This window comes from Biomphalaria glabrata, chromosome 1 (assembly GCF_947242115.1).
Source record: "Biomphalaria glabrata chromosome 1, xgBioGlab47.1, whole genome shotgun sequence".
Classification (NCBI taxonomy): Eukaryota; Metazoa; Mollusca; class Gastropoda; family Planorbidae; genus Biomphalaria; species Biomphalaria glabrata.
Genome location: NC_074711.1, coordinates 69,058,923 through 69,079,742, shown reverse-complemented (window position 1 = coordinate 69,079,742; position 20,820 = coordinate 69,058,923). Strand labels below are relative to the sequence as shown.

At 32.9% G+C, this 20,820-nt stretch overlaps 2 protein-coding genes across 10 annotated transcripts in view; one reads left to right on the top strand and one right to left on the bottom strand.

The window, feature by feature from the left end:
- Positions 1-16,107, bottom strand: part of LOC106067555 (serine/arginine repetitive matrix protein 2-like) — a 55,343-nt gene extending 39,236 nt beyond the window's left edge. For 2 of the 6 annotated variants that reach the window (XM_056010628.1, XM_056010639.1), the window contains exon 1: positions 4,612-4,963. In XM_056010628.1, coding sequence (XP_055866603.1) covers positions 4,612-4,617 — 6 coding nt within the window. In that variant the 5' untranslated portion in view covers positions 4,618-4,963. Of the gene's footprint in view, positions 1-4,611; positions 4,964-5,176; positions 5,388-16,008 lie in introns of those variants that run through there. The other 4 variants (XM_056010662.1, XM_056010645.1, XM_056010655.1 and 1 more) reach the window with 4 other exon arrangements.
- On the top strand, positions 5,854-20,820 carry LOC106067547 (protein AAR2 homolog). 4 transcript variants are annotated; one of them, XM_013226736.2, is made up of 5 exons: positions 5,854-6,057; positions 16,753-16,952; positions 17,839-17,939; positions 18,564-18,660; positions 20,023-20,820. In XM_013226736.2, the coding sequence occupies exons 2-5, from the start codon at positions 16,786-16,788 to the stop codon at positions 20,768-20,770; spliced, it is 1,113 nt and encodes a 370-aa protein (XP_013082190.2). In that variant the 5' UTR covers positions 5,854-6,057; positions 16,753-16,785; the 3' UTR covers positions 20,771-20,820. The 4 variants fall into 4 exon arrangements, with proteins under 4 accessions (XP_013082190.2, XP_055866907.1, XP_055866900.1 ...); XM_056010932.1 differs by lacking the exon at positions 5,854-6,057 and adding an exon at positions 15,402-15,494; XM_056010925.1 differs by lacking the exon at positions 5,854-6,057 and adding an exon at positions 15,464-15,602.

The window sequence follows — 20,820 nt, the reverse complement described above, 5'->3', positions numbered from 1 at the left end:
GTCTGTTCAGTCACGTTAGTAATCAGTTCCTTAATCTTGTCAATGTAATTGTCTTGTCTTAAAAGTTTTTCAATTTTCTTTCTTTCTTTCTGTTCTGTCTCCTGGTTTTTTTGCTCCGCCCTCAGAGCAATCTCCTTAGTCACCTCTGACGTCCTCACTCGATTAGCCTGCCTCCTACTGCGAGAGACACCAATGGCCCAAGTCACCCTTTCAGTCATATCTGAGACACTCAGAGAATCTAGATAGGCTACAGTTCTGTTCTTTAGGGAACGGATTCTAGAGGACATGTAGCACATCGTTGCATTTGGTGCTTTTTTCTTGGCTGCACTAAACATGCCAATCACCTCTTCAGAATCCATGTTATGTAGCCTAGCAGATTCTGTCTGGGTGCTCATCAGATCAGACACATTCATACTAAGATACCTTTTATACTGCCTATTGATAGTTTCTGCAATAGAAGACAGACTAGCTTTTATCATGTTTTCAACTTCCTTATCTTGAGGGCAGAGCAAAAGAACCTCCAGTATGGGATCATTAACATCAAGGATTTCACCAAAGAAGTCTAGGTTTCTTGTGAAAATACTAAAGGGATTACTAAGGCATTGATCTACTTGGGCTAGAACTTCTTTAATGACTGTGACAGCCCCAAGATGAGAAACAGCTTGCGCACCAGGCGCAATGTAAAATTTTTTCATCCAAGGGCTTGTCAACAGTTTCCCTACCACACCCATAACAAAAAGTTGTTTCTTCCCAGTTTCACTATTGAGGTCACTGTGCAGGCAACTTATCAGCGATCCAGAGGAAAGGGCAGGGGATTTTAAAAATGATAATATTTGGTCATAATGAAGGACCAATATTCCACATGTATGAAAAAAAACGTGCAAACGATTTCCCCTATACCGTGGAATAAGGCCCTTGGGTAAGTTTTCATTTAGTAGAAAGGAAATAAAATTTTTGGGGTCACCCTTTCCATCTCGATATCTGAGTTTGTCTATTTGTAAGACAATGTTGCCTGCTATGCAGTCACTCCCAATAAGGCTGCTCCTTTCTGTCTGCAGGGACTTAAGTGCCAACCTGCAGCCTTTTGAAATACTATCAAGTGGGTGCAGGTGGCAATTAAGTTCATTTAAGGTTTTACCCCATAATGCATTTAATTTAACTATGGAAGCATGATTTACTGATGCCCGGTCTGACATAGTGTTGGAAATATTTTTGATAATTTGATTATAACTAGTGGAAAACTCTATCTTATGGAAATCAGAATAAACATATGCTAAATTTTTTATAGATTCAATTAAGTGTTTTTCATAGTCCTCAGCCCTCCCACCACTCAACTGATCTAAAGCTATAACAAAAGTATCAGTTGGAGTGGTGAGATGTACTGAATTGACAAGAACACCCTCTTGGGTTGTGGCATCAAACCCAAGAGTTAGATGTGGTGTTTTCATGGCAACTTCAGCGGCTTGTAGGTCTGAAATAACACCAAGTTCTCTTACAAAGTTGTCTACTGATGTTCTGTGAGGGACACAATCAAGAAGCACACCCAATCTCTGTGATAAACTACTAACTATAGGGGAGATGGAAGAGGTTGGGGCTTGGTATAAAATACAATTAAAAAACATTAATCTTGTCATAACATCATACATTTTCTTATTTTTTTTAAGGGACCTAGCTTTATTTTCTTTTAATTCTTTAAGTTCATCTTCAAGATGTAGTTTATCACTTTGAAGGGATGTTATGATTGCGTCCTTCACAGCCAATTCTTTATTGAAAGATGATTTCATTTTTTTTAATATCTCTTGATGTTTTTTTGTTTGCAAAATACATTTTTTACATTTTAAAAAACTTTGTTTGCCAGAAGCAATTTCATATTCATGCAATTTTTTTAATAACCTATTAATTCTCTCATTTTTTCGGTGAACAGACCGTCTAAGATTTTTAATAAGGTTAGGCTGAGAATTGATTTGAGATTTTAATAAACATATTTTTTTCCTATATTTATTCTTGTCTTCACTTCTTGCCTGGGACACAAAAGAAAGTCGTCTTTTTAAATGTCTTCTGCGAGGGGTTAATTCATCATTGCTTCTTAAATTTGATGAAACAGGATTTATTTCAGTTTGCTGTATAACTTTTGTTGGAGTTAAATCAGGGTTAGAAGCAGTTGTGGTAGGTAACTGATAAAAAATTTGACAGCAAATGTTTTGAATTTCAGACAAATATTTTGTTATATTATTTTTATACTTTCCAAGGGTGCATTGAATTAAATAACGAACTTTTGAAATCAAACATGGATTAAATGGGAATCCAAAAATTGAAGCAACACTTTCAGCTGTGGATGTTTGAGAGGAGTGATTTTGCAGATAAATTAGGAGGACATGTCCTTTTAGGCATAGTTTATTATTGTCATCAGGTGTAAGTTCAGAATAATTAAAATTTTCATAAAGAAATTTGTAGAAAATAGTGTCTTCAATATTTGTACAGGATGAAAGCTTTCTTTTTCTTTGTCTTGGCATGATATCAGTTAAAGAGTATAGGTGCGTAAGTGAATAATCCAATGGAAAATCTTAAAATAATTCTTGAGAAATAATTGATAGTAGATTGTATTGTAGATCTAGTAATTAGGTAAACATTGAAGTTGATTCTATTGTAGCTCTAGACCATCTAGTAATTAGATAAACATTAAATTACAATCTATAGAAATTATATAAAATTTAAGTAGCCTATATTAATCATAGAATTAAATAGTCAAAAAAAAGGTGCTGGTATGCCGTACCAATGTGTACTGTCAAAAAAAAAAAAAAAGCCCTGTATATATATATATATATATATATCAATGGCCTGGGTGACACGATGATCATTATGTGCTGCTATATCATCACTTCTATCATACTCATATAGCATTAGTATGATAATAATCATAGCAATCAGAATGATTAACATATATGTAAAAATGTAAAATGTAAAAATAAAAAAATTCTAATCAATCTATCTAGATATATTGAATGGAATATATACTAAAATGTTTTACATGTTTCGGATGTTCCTTCAGAGTTGAAGATAATTACTTCCTAGTCCAAACCTCCCGCAGGACGATGGGGGATGGAAGCGGGCAGGGTTTGAACCCGGGACCATCGATAAATCTGAACGACAGTCCAGCGTGCAAACCGCACGACCAGGCAGCCATCCATACTAATATAGATATATTAGAGCCAATATCTAATTCTAATATGAATATTAATTAAGATTACAGGATAAAGCAATCAAACTGTCTTAAATAAAATTAATCAGATCTACTGATCTAAAGTAGTCTACATCTAGTCAATCTAGTATAGAATTCTAACTAACTAGATATAGATAGGCCTTCTTTATGTAGTTAGATAAGATCTACTTTAATACATAATTTAGTTAATACAGTAGTTGAGTAGTATAAAATATAAATATAGTCAGAGTAGATATAATAGAAATAAGAGTCAGTAAAATAGACTGGGCTGGGTCTGTATTAGAACTGTAATTAGTGTAATATTATTTAAAATTTTATAGACAAATTGTTCTAAATTAAATAATAGTAATACTAATAGATCTAGTTTTTTAAAGACATCTAGCTAGATCTATATAGATCTAGTATGTATTATATAGAACTAGAGTCTATATATATATAATATAGATCTATATTCTAGAAAGTCTAAATAAATAAATAATAGATCTATAATCTATATTATTCTATAAGTATAATATAGCCAATGAATTAGATTAGATTATTTTAGATCAAGTAATTAGATAATTAGATTTAGACTTAGATTATTAGATCATTAGTAGATATAGATTATAGATTAGTCTGATTAGATATAACATTATAACATATAAATTATAATGACTAACTTAGACTAATGATATTGATATAGATAAACTTTGATAAAGTAGATTTTAGTAGTGTAGATCTAATCAAGACTAAGTAAGTCACTAATCTATTCATGATCTATCAAATCAAATTCAATAGAGTAAAATAGTTAATCTAGAAATGTCTAGTCAAGTCTAGTATAGAGTCTAGATCTAGATTTTGTTTGTGCAGTAATTTGATTCAAAAACATTTAGATCTAGATCAAGATCTAACTAAGCAGATCTAAAATTCACATATAGATCTAGACTCTAGACATCTAGATCTAGATATCACTATTTCATTACGAAATGTAAATACTTAAATAGATCTAGACTCTAGACTAGATTCTAAATGTTTACACTTGACTACAGACAAAAAGGCTAAAAATAGTTCATTGTTGTCACGTGACCGTAATGATAAATTGATTTTTTTTTCACCTTTTAACATGTAACATGCTTGAGCAAAATGCTAATAGAAAAGACATAACCGGCTATATAGGAAGCAGAATAAATTAAATTAATAAGAAAATGCACGTGTAACATGACTAATTCAAAATATTATTTGACAAAATGGTTTTTGGATGCAATCATTTGCCAAAACTGAAAAACCTCGAGGTCTGATCCATTGCCGCCATTTTTAAAAAAAAGTCACATTTGTCATGATTTGTTGCCTCACAGGAATTTAGACAAAAATCGCATATACCAACATATTACAATGAAATTTGCTCAACTTACGGCCATTTAAATTATCTTCCAGAATAAACAAACTTTTTAAATGACAAAACAACCTGAAGCACGTATTAGATCTACAAAATGACGAACTTTTTACGAAAGTTCGGCCAAATAAAAAAAAAACACTTTTTTTTTTAATTTCATTAATTTTTTTTTTAATTATTGTAAAAAAAATATTCACAAATAAAAAAACTAGTCTAAAATGCTTCATATACTGACTGGTTCTTCATTGTTTAGTTTAAATCAATAGCACCCTTAATTTAATAAATATAAACATGAAAAATGGCGTCGCCACTTTTCCCGCGAGTCGAAAACTGTCAACATCCGGGAATTTCGCATAGCTACGTCAGTAGTGTCTATAGACTATAGTCTATCTATAAAATATTAGTATTAGGTAATTATTAGTTAGATCTACTTCACCGTATATAATACTATAAAAACTATAGATCTATATATTTTACTTTTTTAGTATAGATCTATATACTTATTTACTATATTATTACGTACTGTAGTGTATAACTAGAGTCTAAGAGTGTGTATAATTATACATTTATAGTTTATAGCTTACCAAAATAATTAGATCTCTACATACGGCGATACGCTAATGAAAAATTAACAAAATAAATTAATATGAAAATAGGAAAGAAAAATATTTAAAACATTTATCGTAGACTCTAGATCTATACTCTATATTACGTAACCCTATATTATTAATATTAATAAATCCAGATCTGAGTCTAGATACAATACACTCGATTTCTAGACCTAAGTTATAGTAAGTTAACCGATCTTAGCAAATAACATTCAAAGTTATCTCCCGTTGTGGCTGATTTTTACTTAATTTATGTCAATATGGTAAATATTTGCCAAGCAGTTTTGTAGTCAACAAAGTAACAATTATTGTTACGATTTTATGCATTCATTAAAATTAAATAATGCGTTTTACGAAATCTAGAATCACATCTAGATTTAATAAGTATTGTTACAAGACATTATTGATTATTGAAATCAAAATGTCTATTTCTAATATTATTAATTTACAATCATCAGGACCATATTCTTCTTTGATATAGTGAAAATAGAAGCATACTTATTAGACTGATAAAAGAGCATTTTCTTTAAAACTAAAAAGAAGTTTTAAAGCATTATTATTATTCGTAGTCTAATACAAACACATAGCCGCGTAAGCCATAATTGTGGTTAGTTGGCATATATGTCTATATAGGTCTGTGTAAAAAAAACACACACTCTTTAGCGTTCAGAATCCAAAACTTAACTGCCTATACACAACATACGTATTAAATTAAAATAAATAACAATAAAAGTCATACCCATGTCCCAATATTCAATAAAGATATCTATACACAACAAAGTCAACAGACATATATAATATATATACATAGATCTAAATAACGATTGTTTCGGAGCTAATATCTAAAGTCTATAACGGTAATAACCATAGTTACTCTATAGTCTATAGTATACTATAGATTTAGAGATACTATTGGCACTATTGCTATATCTGTATAGTAGATTCTTATACCTGAACACCGACTTACGGGAACTAGGTCAAATTTTTATTTTATTTGGTGAAGGTTTAACTTACAAAAAAACTGAAAGCAGATTCTTATTCTGCAACTAAAGGACTATAAAAATAGCTGTGTTTCTTTGAATTACCACTCATAGTCAAGATTTTATTTTAAAATAAAGTGGGTCACTTCATGCTCCTATATTGAACGCAGTTTTTGGGCTTGCCGCTTTCTCCTCACTTGGACAGTGAGCACCGTCATTGTACACCACTATGTAATTGCTAATAAATTATATCTGTGCTACTTAAATTTTTTTTAGATTGCATTAAAAGAAGTAGATTCACTATTGCAATATGTATTTATTTCCTCATATACTCTCTCTCTGTCTCTCTCTCTCTCTAGTACTTTATATATAGAATATATAAAGAATATATATATATATATATCGTTTATAGTTTATTATTTATATACCTATGTAATCAATGTGTAGAAACAGACAGAAATAAATCTATATAGATTATATATCTATAAATTAATTATTATAATTTAATAAACATGATATTTTCAACTAGGCTACATTGGCTACATGTATTTCCTCTGTCTTTCTTTTAATTGCCATCCAAGGACCCTCTTCTTGTTTTCATAAGTTGGATGTTCGTTTTGTGACACATTAACACCCCCCTCCCTCCCATAGATGCTTATAATTCTTTTCATGACTCTCTCCCCCTTCCCTCCACTGCATGTTGGATAGTTTGTGACACTACAAGCTGAGTGTATACTTCTCCTCACTGCCAGCTCATCTGGAGTGATCACCTGCAGTGGGCATGGTCTCTGGCTTCAAATTAGCAGCCCGCACTTTTTCTTTCATTCATAAATTATATATTATAGACATCTCGATCTAGGTCAAGCTTATTCATTGAAAAAAATCATAGATTTATTAATCCCAATAATATTTCTTATTACGATTTTGCTGTGTCCAATGAAGGAGAATGAGCTGAATTCATTATTATTCGTTGTACGCCCCCTTATTAAATTTTATTTAGCAGCTAACGGTATAAATGTGATTGGCATGTCTTTCTAAAGATGTTTGGAAGCTTATTTTGATATGCCCATCAGCCTACAATCAAACAGGCTCATAATATAGCCTTCATCCCTTATATGGGTATGAATTGCCGGGGGAGGTTAAAACAACAGCTTTACATACATGGTTACCGAGAATCTAAAAAAACTGCCATCTGCTTTGGAAAAACGGAACAAAATTATCGGAACTTATCTAAAATTGGACATGTGCAGTCCCGAAACGTTGATTTTTGCTCCAAACATAAAAACAAATGAATTACAAACAAAAAAAGCGACCCGTTCATTGAAGGAGAATTTGATGGGGTGTCCAAAATATAAGACGCTACTATATATCATGAGTATATCACTAATAAACTAATATTTTAGTAATATCAGTGTATTTGAGTGTATCAAAATAATCAGTAAGTATAGTGACTTTTTGTAGTCATGTGAGTCATAGACATAGTCATAGACAATAGTGAGTGTGAGTCTATATAATATAATAATAGATCTATAATCTATACTAGAGTCTAGACCTAGTATACTCAGTATAGAGTATACTGTCTCTATTCTATAGACTATAGATAAAATTATAAAATAGATCAGGGGTGGGCAACCTTTTTTTAGTTTTTCTACCGAGGGCCGCATTTAAAAAAATTAGGGACTGGAGGGCCGCATAATTAAAGATATACTGTTTATACAAAAGTATATATACATAGAGTAAAGTGCGAAGTTCGAGCAGTCCCGATTTGACAAGAGGTTCGAACAGTTCACTTTTTATTGCTATAACTTTTTTATTTGAATTTTTACCAAATTACTACTATATTGCTACTGCGCATGCACCTTTTTTCTTTACTTCCAACACATACTATTTCCTTTTCCTTGTAAAGGCTAAGTTCATGGTGAGGTCAAACTCAGGAGGTGTGGAATTATTCTTTTTTACTACCCGGTAGTAATGGGATTAAGGCTATTTTTAAGTCTGATGGCTCATCAGCTCAAAGAGACTATTTGAAGTTGTGGAAGGTGGGAAATGGTGCAATGGATAGTGTTCTTGCACTGGAGTAAAAAGAAAATGACTTTATAGTAAAAATTAAATATTAAAACATGTTTTTAGATATATTTTCTTTGATCTGCTCGAACCTTCCATCAACCCGATCGAGCTTACTAACTGGGGAAAAATCCGCTCGAGGAAAAGTACGCTTGGCGATACTTACCCTACACCTCTTTGACTTCGTATTTAATTTTAACTAAGCCTAGTGATACATTAAATCTAATCTATTTTTATAGAAAAAAGGACGAGGAATTCAGAGATACCATCAGTTTTTTCATAGGTCAGACCGTTACGGTGCTATAAAAATCCAAACTTGAAAATTGCCGCCAGCGGGCTTAATGCGCTCGAACTTCGCACTTTACTATATATATATATATTATATTGTACTCCCAATTGAGAAATTACAACAAGAGTAAGCAATTTCAAGAACTAATTTTACGAACAATTTTTTAAAAATTTTGCTATTGAGCAGCTATTGTCTGTTTACATCACAACATTTCACCACAAATGTAAATATGAAGTACAAAACTGTTTACTCTCATGCATAATGTTCTGAAACCGTGGAACTAGCTTACGAGTTGTTGTTTTTTTCTTGTGACTGCTGTGAAATACAGTCAATCAACAACGATATGTTCTAACACTTGATAATTTTCAAACAAAAAAAAAGCTTGTTCACAGATGATTGTGGTTCCATATATATATAATGTGAAAGTTTTTTCAAGTGCGGAAATTCAGTTTCTGGCATCCATGAAACTCCAGCGTAAGAACTGACTGAAACTTCCCTTTCAGTTCATAATTTGCTTGGAGGTATGTCCTCTGGAGCTGAACTCGCTTCTGCATTAAATGGTAAGCTGAGGGTATAGAAAACTGGTTCCAGATTCTTGACGTCTTGAAATTTGCTTTCAAATTCCACAATCAAGGAATCCAAATAAGTCTTGTAATTTTCAACCATTTCACTAGAAATAGTTTCACCTTTTCAGCAATGAAAATGACAAAACCAGATTTCACTTGCTGGTCTCAAGAAATGGAATAGCTTTGTTTGAAAAGATTTAAGATGCACATACATTTTATGTGCAAGCAACCTATTGCTATGCTTCAGATGATAAACATAAAGTCTTTCTTCAACTCTTCAATAGAAATATTAGTAACAAAGTCCCAGTCATTTCCTTCAAGGAACCTAACAATATCTTCCTTGAGATTCCATGTTCTTCTAATGCTAGGCCAGCAGTTACTACTGTTGGAATGTTTTGTTTCCAAATCTTCATTAATCATCATCAAATGACATGAATTTATCATGCCATCTTAATATTTATTAATTCAATTAATCATCTTCATATCAGAGCTGCCATTCGGGGCCAACCTTAGATAATTGGAGGCCCTAGCCGAAGTGAATTTGATTGCCCAAAATAAAATAGAAAAATAAAAATTTACATGGAAAAAACTAAAAGTTTGCAATTTATTAAAATCCTGGTGTACTTCAACAATAACATTGAGGAGAAGTTTCGCTATTTCTTCTCTAATTTACTGGAATATGCATCCTGTGCAAGGCGAACAACAATTGTAGGCCCTGGGAAGCTGCATAGTTTACCTATGCTTAAGATCTGCCAAATATGTGAAAATATCAACATTGTAATACAATGCAGCTTTATGTAGACTTCCCCATTATGAGTTTATGGTTGGGAAATTGTTCTTTATTATATTAAAAAGCCTGTTTTTCTCATTCAAAGCACAGGCTCCATCAGTTGTTATCCTTTCCATCTTTTACAAGCCAACCCAACACTTTCAACACAGTTCTTCATAGCATTGAATAATTTGTCTTTGAATTTTTCGAAATATTGCCATTTAAGATAATCTTCGTTTACTTTAAACTTTTTAGAATGACGTTTAGAGACAATGTTTCTTTAGCCTCTTCATTGTAACATAAGAATAAAAAGTTTCAGTAATTTCTATAGTTATTTACAATTATTTATTTTTAAAATATTTGCATTTTTATATGTGTGTAATGTTTTGGGCACACCTGATTTCTTTAGGTGTCTGCGGGCCACATAAAACTCTTCGGCAGGCCGCATGTGGCCCCCGGGCCATAATTTGCCCACCCCTGAAATAGATGATAGTAGATCTAGTTTAAGTAGTTACTAACAGTTAAGTCATTTAAGTCCACTCCAGGGCTTTTTTTGTGACTGAACGCACTGGACCGAAACCTTTTTGAAAAAAAATATTACTTTTCTTGTATTTTAAAGGGAAACTATGATGGTTTTGACAATTTTTGATATAATATGTGTTTTGATTTACAGATAATGAATATATTATTATTTTTATTTTATTTGCAATAATAACTTAGTCATTGAAGTTTTTCTGACGTAATTTTCCTGCCCATCCAAAACGTTTAAACGGTCAGACTTTCACCGGTATTCTATGTGACGTCACACAAACCTATTAATTTAATCTATTGACTTAGTGTATAACGGAAAACCATTGGCATACACTAAAGTTTGAATTCTCGTAAAAGAAATATATCTTCGTCTATACAGTTAGATCTGGATCTTGCAAGCAAAGAAAAAAATGCATGTTAAAAGTAGATTTACATGCTTGACTAACCACGGCAGTGTGTATTTTCTCGCCTGACCACTTAACACATAACAAACACTATCGATTGGTTGTCTTGTCAAGACTGACTACATGTAGTGTAGACTAGCCTTACAGTGACCAGTTTGTTCGAATCAGACACATGATCTATTTACTTCTTGGGACAGGGAGAGGCTTAGATGAAAATGTAACTTTTTTTTTATTGAGTTGGTTATCCTAATGCTTTTATATATATATATATAACTGTACCATAGCTCTGAACTAGGCCATTACTTAGCCTAACAGCCTAACAGCTACTGTAAGAATGAAGTGATACGATTGGTTAAATCTAGTTTCTTTTTTCAGTACTGTTGAGGGAAGTGACATATGCCTAACCTGTAAACAACATCTCAAAGAACCCCGTTTTTTTTTTGAGATGTCAAGAATTTACTGCCTAATTTATTAAATATAAATGTTTCTAAGCATTTTAATTAAAAATGTTAAAATGTTTACTATTACAACTTTTTACGCAGAATTTAAATATGTCAGTAACTCAAATTTGAAAAACCATCAGAGTTTCCCTTTAACGTAGATCTAGATCTATGTATATTATTAATTTTTAGTAGTTAAAAGTTGGGCTATCAACTACTGAGTACCGGCACCTAATCAATGAGTACCTATTTTTTTACATTTTTTTTACCGGCACCTTTTTGAAAAAAATATTACTTTTCTTGTATTTTAATGTATATTTTTAATTTTTAGTAGTTAAAAGTTAGGCAATCAACTACTGAGTACTGCACCTAATCACTGAGTACGTATTTTTTTTACAATGTGACGATACGAAACTTGCATGCAAAAGTTCATTTGAGTTTTTCCCAGCAAACCGTGAGAAACTTTATTTTTAACTTAAAACAATTATTTTCCTGTCCACCCACAGCTAATTTCTTGTAGGATTTATCCCCCCTCGCACGTTTCTCACGGGACGAATCTCCACCTAAAACATTAACTAGCCTCTCTAGGGCTAACTTTTAATTTTGACCGCTGTGCAGGTGACCGCACACACTAGTCCCTTCACGCTGCGGCCTAATAACTTTTCACACCTATCCCCCCCCCCCCCCAGGATACACATCGCTCTAAGAATAGCATTGCACTCGGGCTGGACAGATACATATTCGCTTAAGACTTTACTCTCACGGTAGGCAACGAATATTGACCATAAATCTGACCTGACGCCTGACATCTCCGGTACATCGATACATGTGAGAAAATCAGCTAGCTTTCTTCCCCACCCGTTAAACGGAAAGTCCCATCTATATATAGAGAGAGACCAAAGCATTCCAAGTTAGGCATGCTAGGATTCATACAGTCTCCTCTGTTAGGAAGTTTAGTTGTGAGGTTTCATTAGGGACAAACGGGTAAGTGTAAACATTTTACTATACTCATTTTATCCTATAGGAATGTGTGAGTACACATTAGTACACAACCACGTTCTCCGTCATTACATTATGACTTTATTATGTATGTATCTTGTACTATTTTATGTCAATGCTATATCTTCATATAGTATTATTAATGCCGCTATGGTTGTTTACATTTGAAACTATAGTTATTACATTTAATTTGTTATGTTTCATCCATTCCTGTATTTTAGTGATTGATGTAAACAATACCCTCTAGTGAATCTAAGTACTGTCTAAGAACTTAAATCGCAGTGCTCTAAACTTTACATAGCCCATGTGAAATAAGTTATTTCACATTTCTGTAGTATATCCCTCATACATGTTATAATGTCTCCCACCCTGGTGAACTTATAGTTCCTTGGATGAATGTAATTTTGATTAACTATATCAAACCCTTATTACTGTAGCCATATCCCTAATATTTTATTTTCATCTTATCCTTTAGTATATAATATGCTCATTCCCCATTTTACTGTAACTGATTACTTATCGTCGTAATCAAATTTAATGGATGAATCTTGACAAGTATCATCCTACATTGTACTATAGCACATTTATTGTGGTTATCTTACTTATATCCTTTGTTATTGAGTTATACGCATGCTTTAAGATTTTATACTTAATTGTCTTAAATGCCTTATTGGGATTGATACCAATGCCTACATCTGATTGATTGCAAGGCATATGGGAATCCCTAATCAATGTCTTTAGGAGGTTCCTAATTGTATGTCTTATCCCCAGCCTGGTTGCTACCCCTGATTGCTACCCCCGATTACTACACACGATTGCTACACCCGACTGCTAGAACTACCAGATCTCCATAGAAAGCTGTAACCGGAGCAAACCACACCAGATACCCCCCCCCCCCATTATATACCTGTTAGCAAGAAGGCATTGCCTACTGTCCTTGGCCCTAACATATTGCCCAGTGTCCACAGTGCCCTATACTGCCCAGTACCCGGCCCAAACTGTCCACTGCCCAATAGCTATTGCCTAATGCCGACAGATTAGAGCAACCTTCGCAGCAGAAGATAAACTGGTGTTAATTAGCACGGCTCTCTGCGAGCTAGAGACCACAGCTGAGAGATAACCCCACTACAACTTAGTCTGCAGCACAAACCCTCTCTACTGCTAAACAGGCAGCGGCCTCACCCTAGAGCCAGTTTGCCTACAGCATAGAGCATACCCCGAGCCGACGTCCTAAGACAGAGCCGGATGACTCATCCTTCTGAGTGCCAGTCCTACGACCGCCAGAAGACGACCCTCGGGCTAGCAGCTAAGAAAATAAGTAGCAGACATAGGAACATTCTCCTCTTCCAATCACTCACCAATTAGCAATCCATGATGAGCAATTATGTTAGATATTAGCACCTTCATTTCATTTCTTAATTATAATTTTATTTGATCATTTTTCTTTTGTAAACTTTCATTCATTATATTATTTATGAACTTATAATATTGGTCTGTTCTTACTGTTAGTTGCGGTGTGCCTGTACAAAATCTTATATGTGAGCGGGATGAAATTAATAAAATTTCCCCTAGACATAAATAAACAAGCCAAATAATAACTAATTAATATCTTGTCACATACAAAAAAGCACTGGTTAAATCTATTGTCAGTATGGTATTATTATTATAAGTATAGATTGGAGCGATTGCACGAAGGCTTCTACATCCGGTTTTGTTCAGATGGCAGTGTGTTCAATCTTTGACGTCTACTATCCCATACAAGAACAAAGGAGATGGTCATAATGGAGCTTCTCTACGCCGATGATTGCACCCTGCTAGCTCACAATGAACATGATCTCCAGAACGTGGTAAACGAATTTGCATATGCTGCAGCCTCTTTTGGTTTATCTATAAACCTCGGGAAAACAGAAGTCATGTTCCAGAAGTCACCCAATAAAGCATATTCAGCCCCAAAGATCACTGTAAACGGACAGCCCCTTAACATGGTAGACCACTTCACATAGCTTCGTAGTATAGTATCAAATGATGCCTCACTTTCAAGGGAAGTTGATAATTGTCTGACGCCTTGCTTGTGCTCCATTATGGGCATACAGTGGCAAGACTGCAATACAAACAGTGATGTCCTTGCAAACGCTGGTATGGACAGTATAGAGGGACTTCTTATGGTCTGACACATACGCTGGGCAGGGCACATATCCCCTTTAGGAGATGAACGTATGCCAAAGGCAGTCTTTTTTGGTGAGCTAAATGGTGGTCATCGTAACAAAGGCGCCCCAGGGAAACGCTTCAAAGACCAGCTTAGGCGTCAACTTTCCTTAGCTGACATAGAAGAGAGCACCTGCTGGCATGTGGCCTCAGAACGAGACAGCTGGAGGTCACTCACGAAGGCCAGGGGATACACATTTAAGACCAAAACAAAATCTGCTGCCGAGGACAAACACAGATGGCGAAAAGAAAATCTAAATCAACCACCTGCGGACCATGGTTATGCTTGCCCTGGATGTGGCAAAATATGTAGGTCACAGCTGGGGCTGCACAGCCATGGGAAGTACTGCATTCCTCACTAATCTTCTGACTCGAAGACAAGCCTTATTATTATTATAGATATAGTAAAATAGTCATACACTCACATACAAGAATACAAGTCATAGACTATAATAATAATATTAGTCTTAGTAGACTAGTACTGTATAACTATTAGTACTAATATTAGTAAATATTACTAAATATTAGTCTAGTTAGAGTAGAATGAGTAGATATTTTCTTTTAGACACATATTTAATATGTATATTTTAGATTTAAAAAGTGTTTATTTTTTAGTTTATGCAGGTAAAAGCCCTTGTCTTAAATTCAGGGCTGTATTTACTTATTCCGAGCATGCTACAAGCAACACTTCTTAATCACAACATTTTTGTCAGACGCAAAAATGCAAAAAAATGTTAGAAAAAATTTTTTTAAGTTTCTGGCCCGACAAAATTCTAATATATTTTCATCTGTTTTGTGGAGGCCCCGGGGGCTGTAGCCCTGCCTGCCTTCCCTTAAATCTGGGCCTGGCTTTAGATCTAAAAAAAAAAATCAAGATGATAGAGCTATCTAGATCCAGCATATTTTTAAGTGACTAAAATGAAAACAAAACAAAAACTCAAATCTGAAGAGAAAACCCAAGATTTAAGATTACAATCAAAACAAAAACTAAGTTGGCTGACCCATGCAATCATTCAGAATTACCGAATCTAGATCTACTCTAGATTAGTATGATTATAATAATATCACTATATCATTTTTCAAATTTCTAACACATTTAATTTTTTATTCCTCTGCAAGACCATAGTTCTGCTTGATGTCAAATATAATGCATTGGTATGAAAGCATCCTTTTTGACCTCTTACAAATAATGAGGGTGCTTTTGGGTACTTAGGGTATCTATTGTAAAGCTCTTAAAGCATCAGCTGAGAAGACCTAGATATATTTGGCTTCAGGATTGTATCACACAACCCTTGCTATGTATCGAACCAATGTGTCTGCCGACATGGAAGTCTATAAGGTTTATGATTATGGAAATTTCTCCACATCGAATACATTCTCTTTTGAATGTTCATGATTTTCATAATGTGTTTTCTTACATTTTTAAAACAAAAATCTTAGTAGCTAAAAGACATAAAAACACACATATAAGCAATTTATAAATTTTTTAATTTTTTTTTATTCAACATTTTGACAAATGAAACATTTTTTATATAAATGTAAAAAAAAATAAATGAATTACCTCTCATCCTAATTTAAACAATTATGCTCTCCCCTGCCATTGCTAAATCTATTTATATCATTGATCATGCCAAAATTTTTAACTTGGCAACATGGGTGGGGCAAATAGGCCTTGCTTTACTCATCGCAATTGTAGTTCATCACAAAAATTTGACATTGTGACTCTCCAGGACAGAAAACTAAAAATTAAATTAGCATGAATAATAGGTTTACATAAAATACTGAACCATAATCTACAAAAAGATTTATCAAAAGCCTATATTAGCGAAATATGCATAGGATATAATCATCTCCAATTTCAAAGAAATGGGTGATTCTTTTATTTTCTGGTTGTTTTTAACAAAAATGACTGATTTGCAAAGAAAAAGCTTTGCTAAAAAAAAACAATAACAAAATAGGCAATTTACTTTTCAAAAACTTAATGAGCTAAAGTGAGCAGGCTAAGAGACACAAATCATGTATTATATTTTGTATTTATATTTACATTTTTTTTCTGACCAAAGTTAGTGATTCAGGTTATCAAATGAACTGGCATTAGATTGAGTATATATGCAGTACCAGTAGATTCTGGGATTCCATAGAAATGCTTAATTTATAATTGTTTGTAACCATTTGTTTGTTAACAGCGCTTTATAAATAAAATTATTATTATTAGTCAAAAATTAATTCTAAAACTAGCACTTAAATTTTTTTTTCAATAAAAATATTAAGTTTTTTTTATTTATTATTTATTAATATTATTTAGGTACCAGTATTTATAAGAAAATAACTATCTGACATGGACCCAGAGAAAGCGAAAATTCTCTTTGAACAAGGAGCAATATTTCTTCTCATCGATTTTCCTGAAGGGTCAGAGTTTGGAATAGATTACCATTCCTGGCACGCAGGTCCCAAATTCAATGGTATTAAAATGATACCACCAGGAATTCATTATTTATATTACAGGTATTTAATATAATTTAACATTAAATTATCCTGTTTTGTTGTCAATAGACTAAGCTTATACTATTATAAAGAAGCTTAAAACAATCTTTTGTTGACTGTATACATTTTAGAGGTATTTCAGACATCTTCAAATTATGAGCTTTTATTTGAAAGTGGTAATATGTTTAATTAAATCTTTACAAATATTGTTTCTTACTACATTGTTTTAGTATGATTTTTACATAGTTATGGTTACCAGATATCCGACAAAGGGAGGACATATCATCCTTTTTGGTTTCATGCCCTCTGTCAGGAAGGCATTGGTCTAAAATGTGAAAATTTCCAGTTTTCACATTTTGTTTACATAAGTACCATTTTATAAATTAATTGAATTCAATTTTTTTTTTCAATCTTCGGATTTACTCACACAAACAGAAATATTAAAATTATTTTTGTTGCTATGGTCTTTATAAGTATGCATTCAAAATTATTATAATGAAACGTTACTATTAAAGATCTGTTGTTTAATTTTACTGTTGTATTTCTCAACATGACGCTAACGCTGAAAGAGCATTTCTGCTGATCAATGCATGGTATACAAGAGAGAACTTCTGCAAAAAGTCTCGTAATCTAAGCAGTGAAGTTCTACAGCCTAAGCTTTACTCATCTGCTTCGTCCAATACATTGTAACCTTTTTTTCTTTTGATCAATTCACTTTGTCTTGTTTTGTTCATCTTCTTTGTCCTCCTTTTTTATGTTTTTGTCCTCCTTTTTATCCTCCCTTTAGTATGTTCAGATGTTTGGTAACCCTATACACAGTCTGCAATTCTATCTCTGTTGCTAAGTTTATTTAAATGTATGTATCTTAAATATGTGTGCTCTATGCATGGATCATTCTGTACAACAGTTCAACAAGCAAAGAAAATGTCTCAGGACCAAGATCTGGATTTTTTTACCATTTTGAAGCCCAGCAGATTGTTGTAACTAAGTGGGACAAAACCTTAGAAGGTAAGGTTACATTTGCTCAGAACTAGCTTTTTAAAAAAGCTTATATCAACTCACTCTGTCCATCTGTATGATAAAAAGTTTGTACACATTATTTCTCCCACACCCTATCTCGGATCAAGCTGAAATTTTGCATAATTATTTCTTTTACCTGACAACACAAGAGTCAATAAAAAAAATTAACCAATTAGTTAATTAACTATTGGTAATAAATTACTTTGTTTGGTATCTCAATCAAGGGAAGGAAATAGTACTTGGCTGAAGTGGTAGTATAAGCTGAATTAGAGAAGGATTTAGCCCACAAGTTTAAATCCAGGTTGTTCCCTTTTTAAAAAAAAACAATTAAAAAGCGATCACCCAGATACCCCATTCTTTCTCCCCCTTTCCAACTGGTCCTGACAAGTGATAGGATCATAGCATATTGAGAATGCTAAAAGCATGAAGTTGTGCTAAACAGAAAAAATGGTAAAAAAATATATTCTAATCACACAGGTTTATTATTGTTAGTCTAGATCTATTACAAATTTAATTACATGACTAATAGAAGCTGATACAAGCTTATTGATACACAGTAATATATGCTTTTTTTTTTTTTTTTAAGTTTTTTTTTTATTTTGCTTGTTATAGAAATCCACTTTGAGAGCATATCCCATGATGAGTTGCAAAGGTATCATTGTAATAAAGAGAACATGGATAGCTTTCTTGGGCCATATCCATATGAAAAGTAAGTGTCCAGTGCAGTAATACATGTATTTACACACACATGCCAGTGTGCATATATATTTTTTTTTTTTTTGGTTACACTATTGAAATGTAGCTGTTGTCACATTTTCATAATGTTATAAATATGTCACATACTCATACCCGTTTATTCAATCAATATTTGTGGGACTTGAGTCCCAAAACTAAACTTAGATCCAGTTCAGTTCAGTAGTTGAATTGCAAATCTATTATTCGCTGTAATTTCTTTCACTGTATGGAGATTTATGAATTGAATTCATTGATGCATATTCATAAAGGAATAACATTGTGTGTATTTGAATTCCGTACCGCAGGTTAGCAAAATAGTGAATATTTTGCATTGAATTGTTGTAGATTTAATCTTAAGTATGTGTGTCATTGGATTTAAAATCTAGAATTACTCATTAGTAATGCCCTGCAGCATACACTAATATAGTGTTTTACTAAATACACATCAATAAATACAAGCTTGCATTAACCACATAATAACCAGTGTACAAACAGTCATGGATTTTTGGCAGAATAGTTTGAAAGAAAAGCATAAGTTAGGCTATTTTTAGAATCTGCTGAAATTTTGAATTCAAATGAAAAAAATACATCATCACTGTTTAAAATGAAATTTCAGATTCTGAGATAGTATGAATATGTCAAAATTTCTTCTAGTACAGTACCAGGGAAAAAAAGAAATATGGAAATGAAACAACAAAAAAAAATGGGGGACCTAGAAATAGAAATCCAAAACGGTTGACTGGTGTATACATTGGAAACACCAGGATGTCAGAAAATATGGATAAAAACATCAAATGCTTGATTAATTTCATCTACTAGCTAAAAAGTCCCACTTCTCTAATAAAACTAAAAATACTTTTTTGTTAACTTCAAATTTTAGGCAATCTAACTTTACATATCTGAAACAGGGACAAGATCAGGAACTGAAAACAACCCTGTATACATCATCAACAAATGTTTGAAAACTGTAATAAAAATACAGTTGTATGATAATTAAGAAAGCACCTAACACAGAGAAATGTATAGACTATCAAATGAAAATCTTGGGAAGAAAGTAAAGCTGGATTGGTGACACCGTTGAGAAAGGTGTGATCATTGGAGCTAGGCAGGCTTTGGATCAGAAACTTTAGAGCGCAGCACCTTATTGACATTAAACATGAACATTTTATGTGGAATTTGCAATTAAGGCCTTTGAAATCTTTATTATCTTATTGACATTAAACATGAACATTTTATGTGGAATTTGCAATTAAGGCCTTTGAAATCTTTTTATTTTTGCCTTGATATTTAGATTTATTTATCTTGAATAATACAATTTGACTTGTTTCTTTCTCAGGTACAAACAGTGGGTTTCTTTGTCCAGCCATATAACTAAAGATTTAGTAGATATTTTGAAGCCAGATGTGGGAATAATTTACTCTTTAGATCAGTTTGAATCAGAAGCTAGCACAACACAGTCTAGACAAGAGGAGGCAATTAAAAACACTGAGCAAAGTATGGAAGTTGATGCTTGTAAAAAACACAAACTACCTAAACTGAAGAGCTTACAGGGCACAAACATCAAATATAGTACCATCCCCAAGAAGAAATACCCTGATGGTGCCACACCTGGCCTCATTTCAAAATATAGCATGGACTCTTCCTATGTTCTGGAGCTTGTTCTCACAGAGCGTTTTAAGGGCAGCATCGAACACCTTCTGGGAGAGATTCAGTTTGCTTTTGTGTGCTTTTTAATTGGACAGAATTATGACTCTTTTGAACAGTGGAAAAAACTGGTGCACTTGCTCTGCACAAGTAGTGATGCTATTCTAAAATATCCAAAAGCTTATATGGATTTCATAACAATATTACATTTTCAAATTCGGGAGATACCTTCAGATTTTTTTGTCAATATAGTAACTAGTCGAAACTTTTTAACTGACACATTACATGAGCTGTTCCAAAATTTTCTGACTGACAATGTAGATCCAGAGTTAAAAAAAAAGGGTCTGAATTTTCAAAAGCACCTCACTAAAAAGTTTAACTGGGACTTTTCCATAGAGCCAGATGAATATGCACCAGTTGTTGTTGACTTGCAGATGTAAACATTTCAGAAAAAAAAAAATAAAGCACTTGTTTTTTTTTTTTTCAAGTA

Coding starts and splice junctions, on each gene's coding strand:
- LOC106067547 (XM_013226736.2), top strand. CDS start 16,786: ATGGACCCAGAGAAAGCGAAAATTCTCTTTGAACAAGGAGCAATATTT. Junction 17,940..18,563: donor GTGGGACAAAACCTTAGAAG/GTAAGGTTACAT, acceptor TGCTTGTTATAG/AAATCCACTTTGAGAGCATA. Junction 18,661..20,022: donor GGGCCATATCCATATGAAAA/GTAAGTGTCCAG, acceptor TTTCTTTCTCAG/GTACAAACAGTGGGTTTCTT.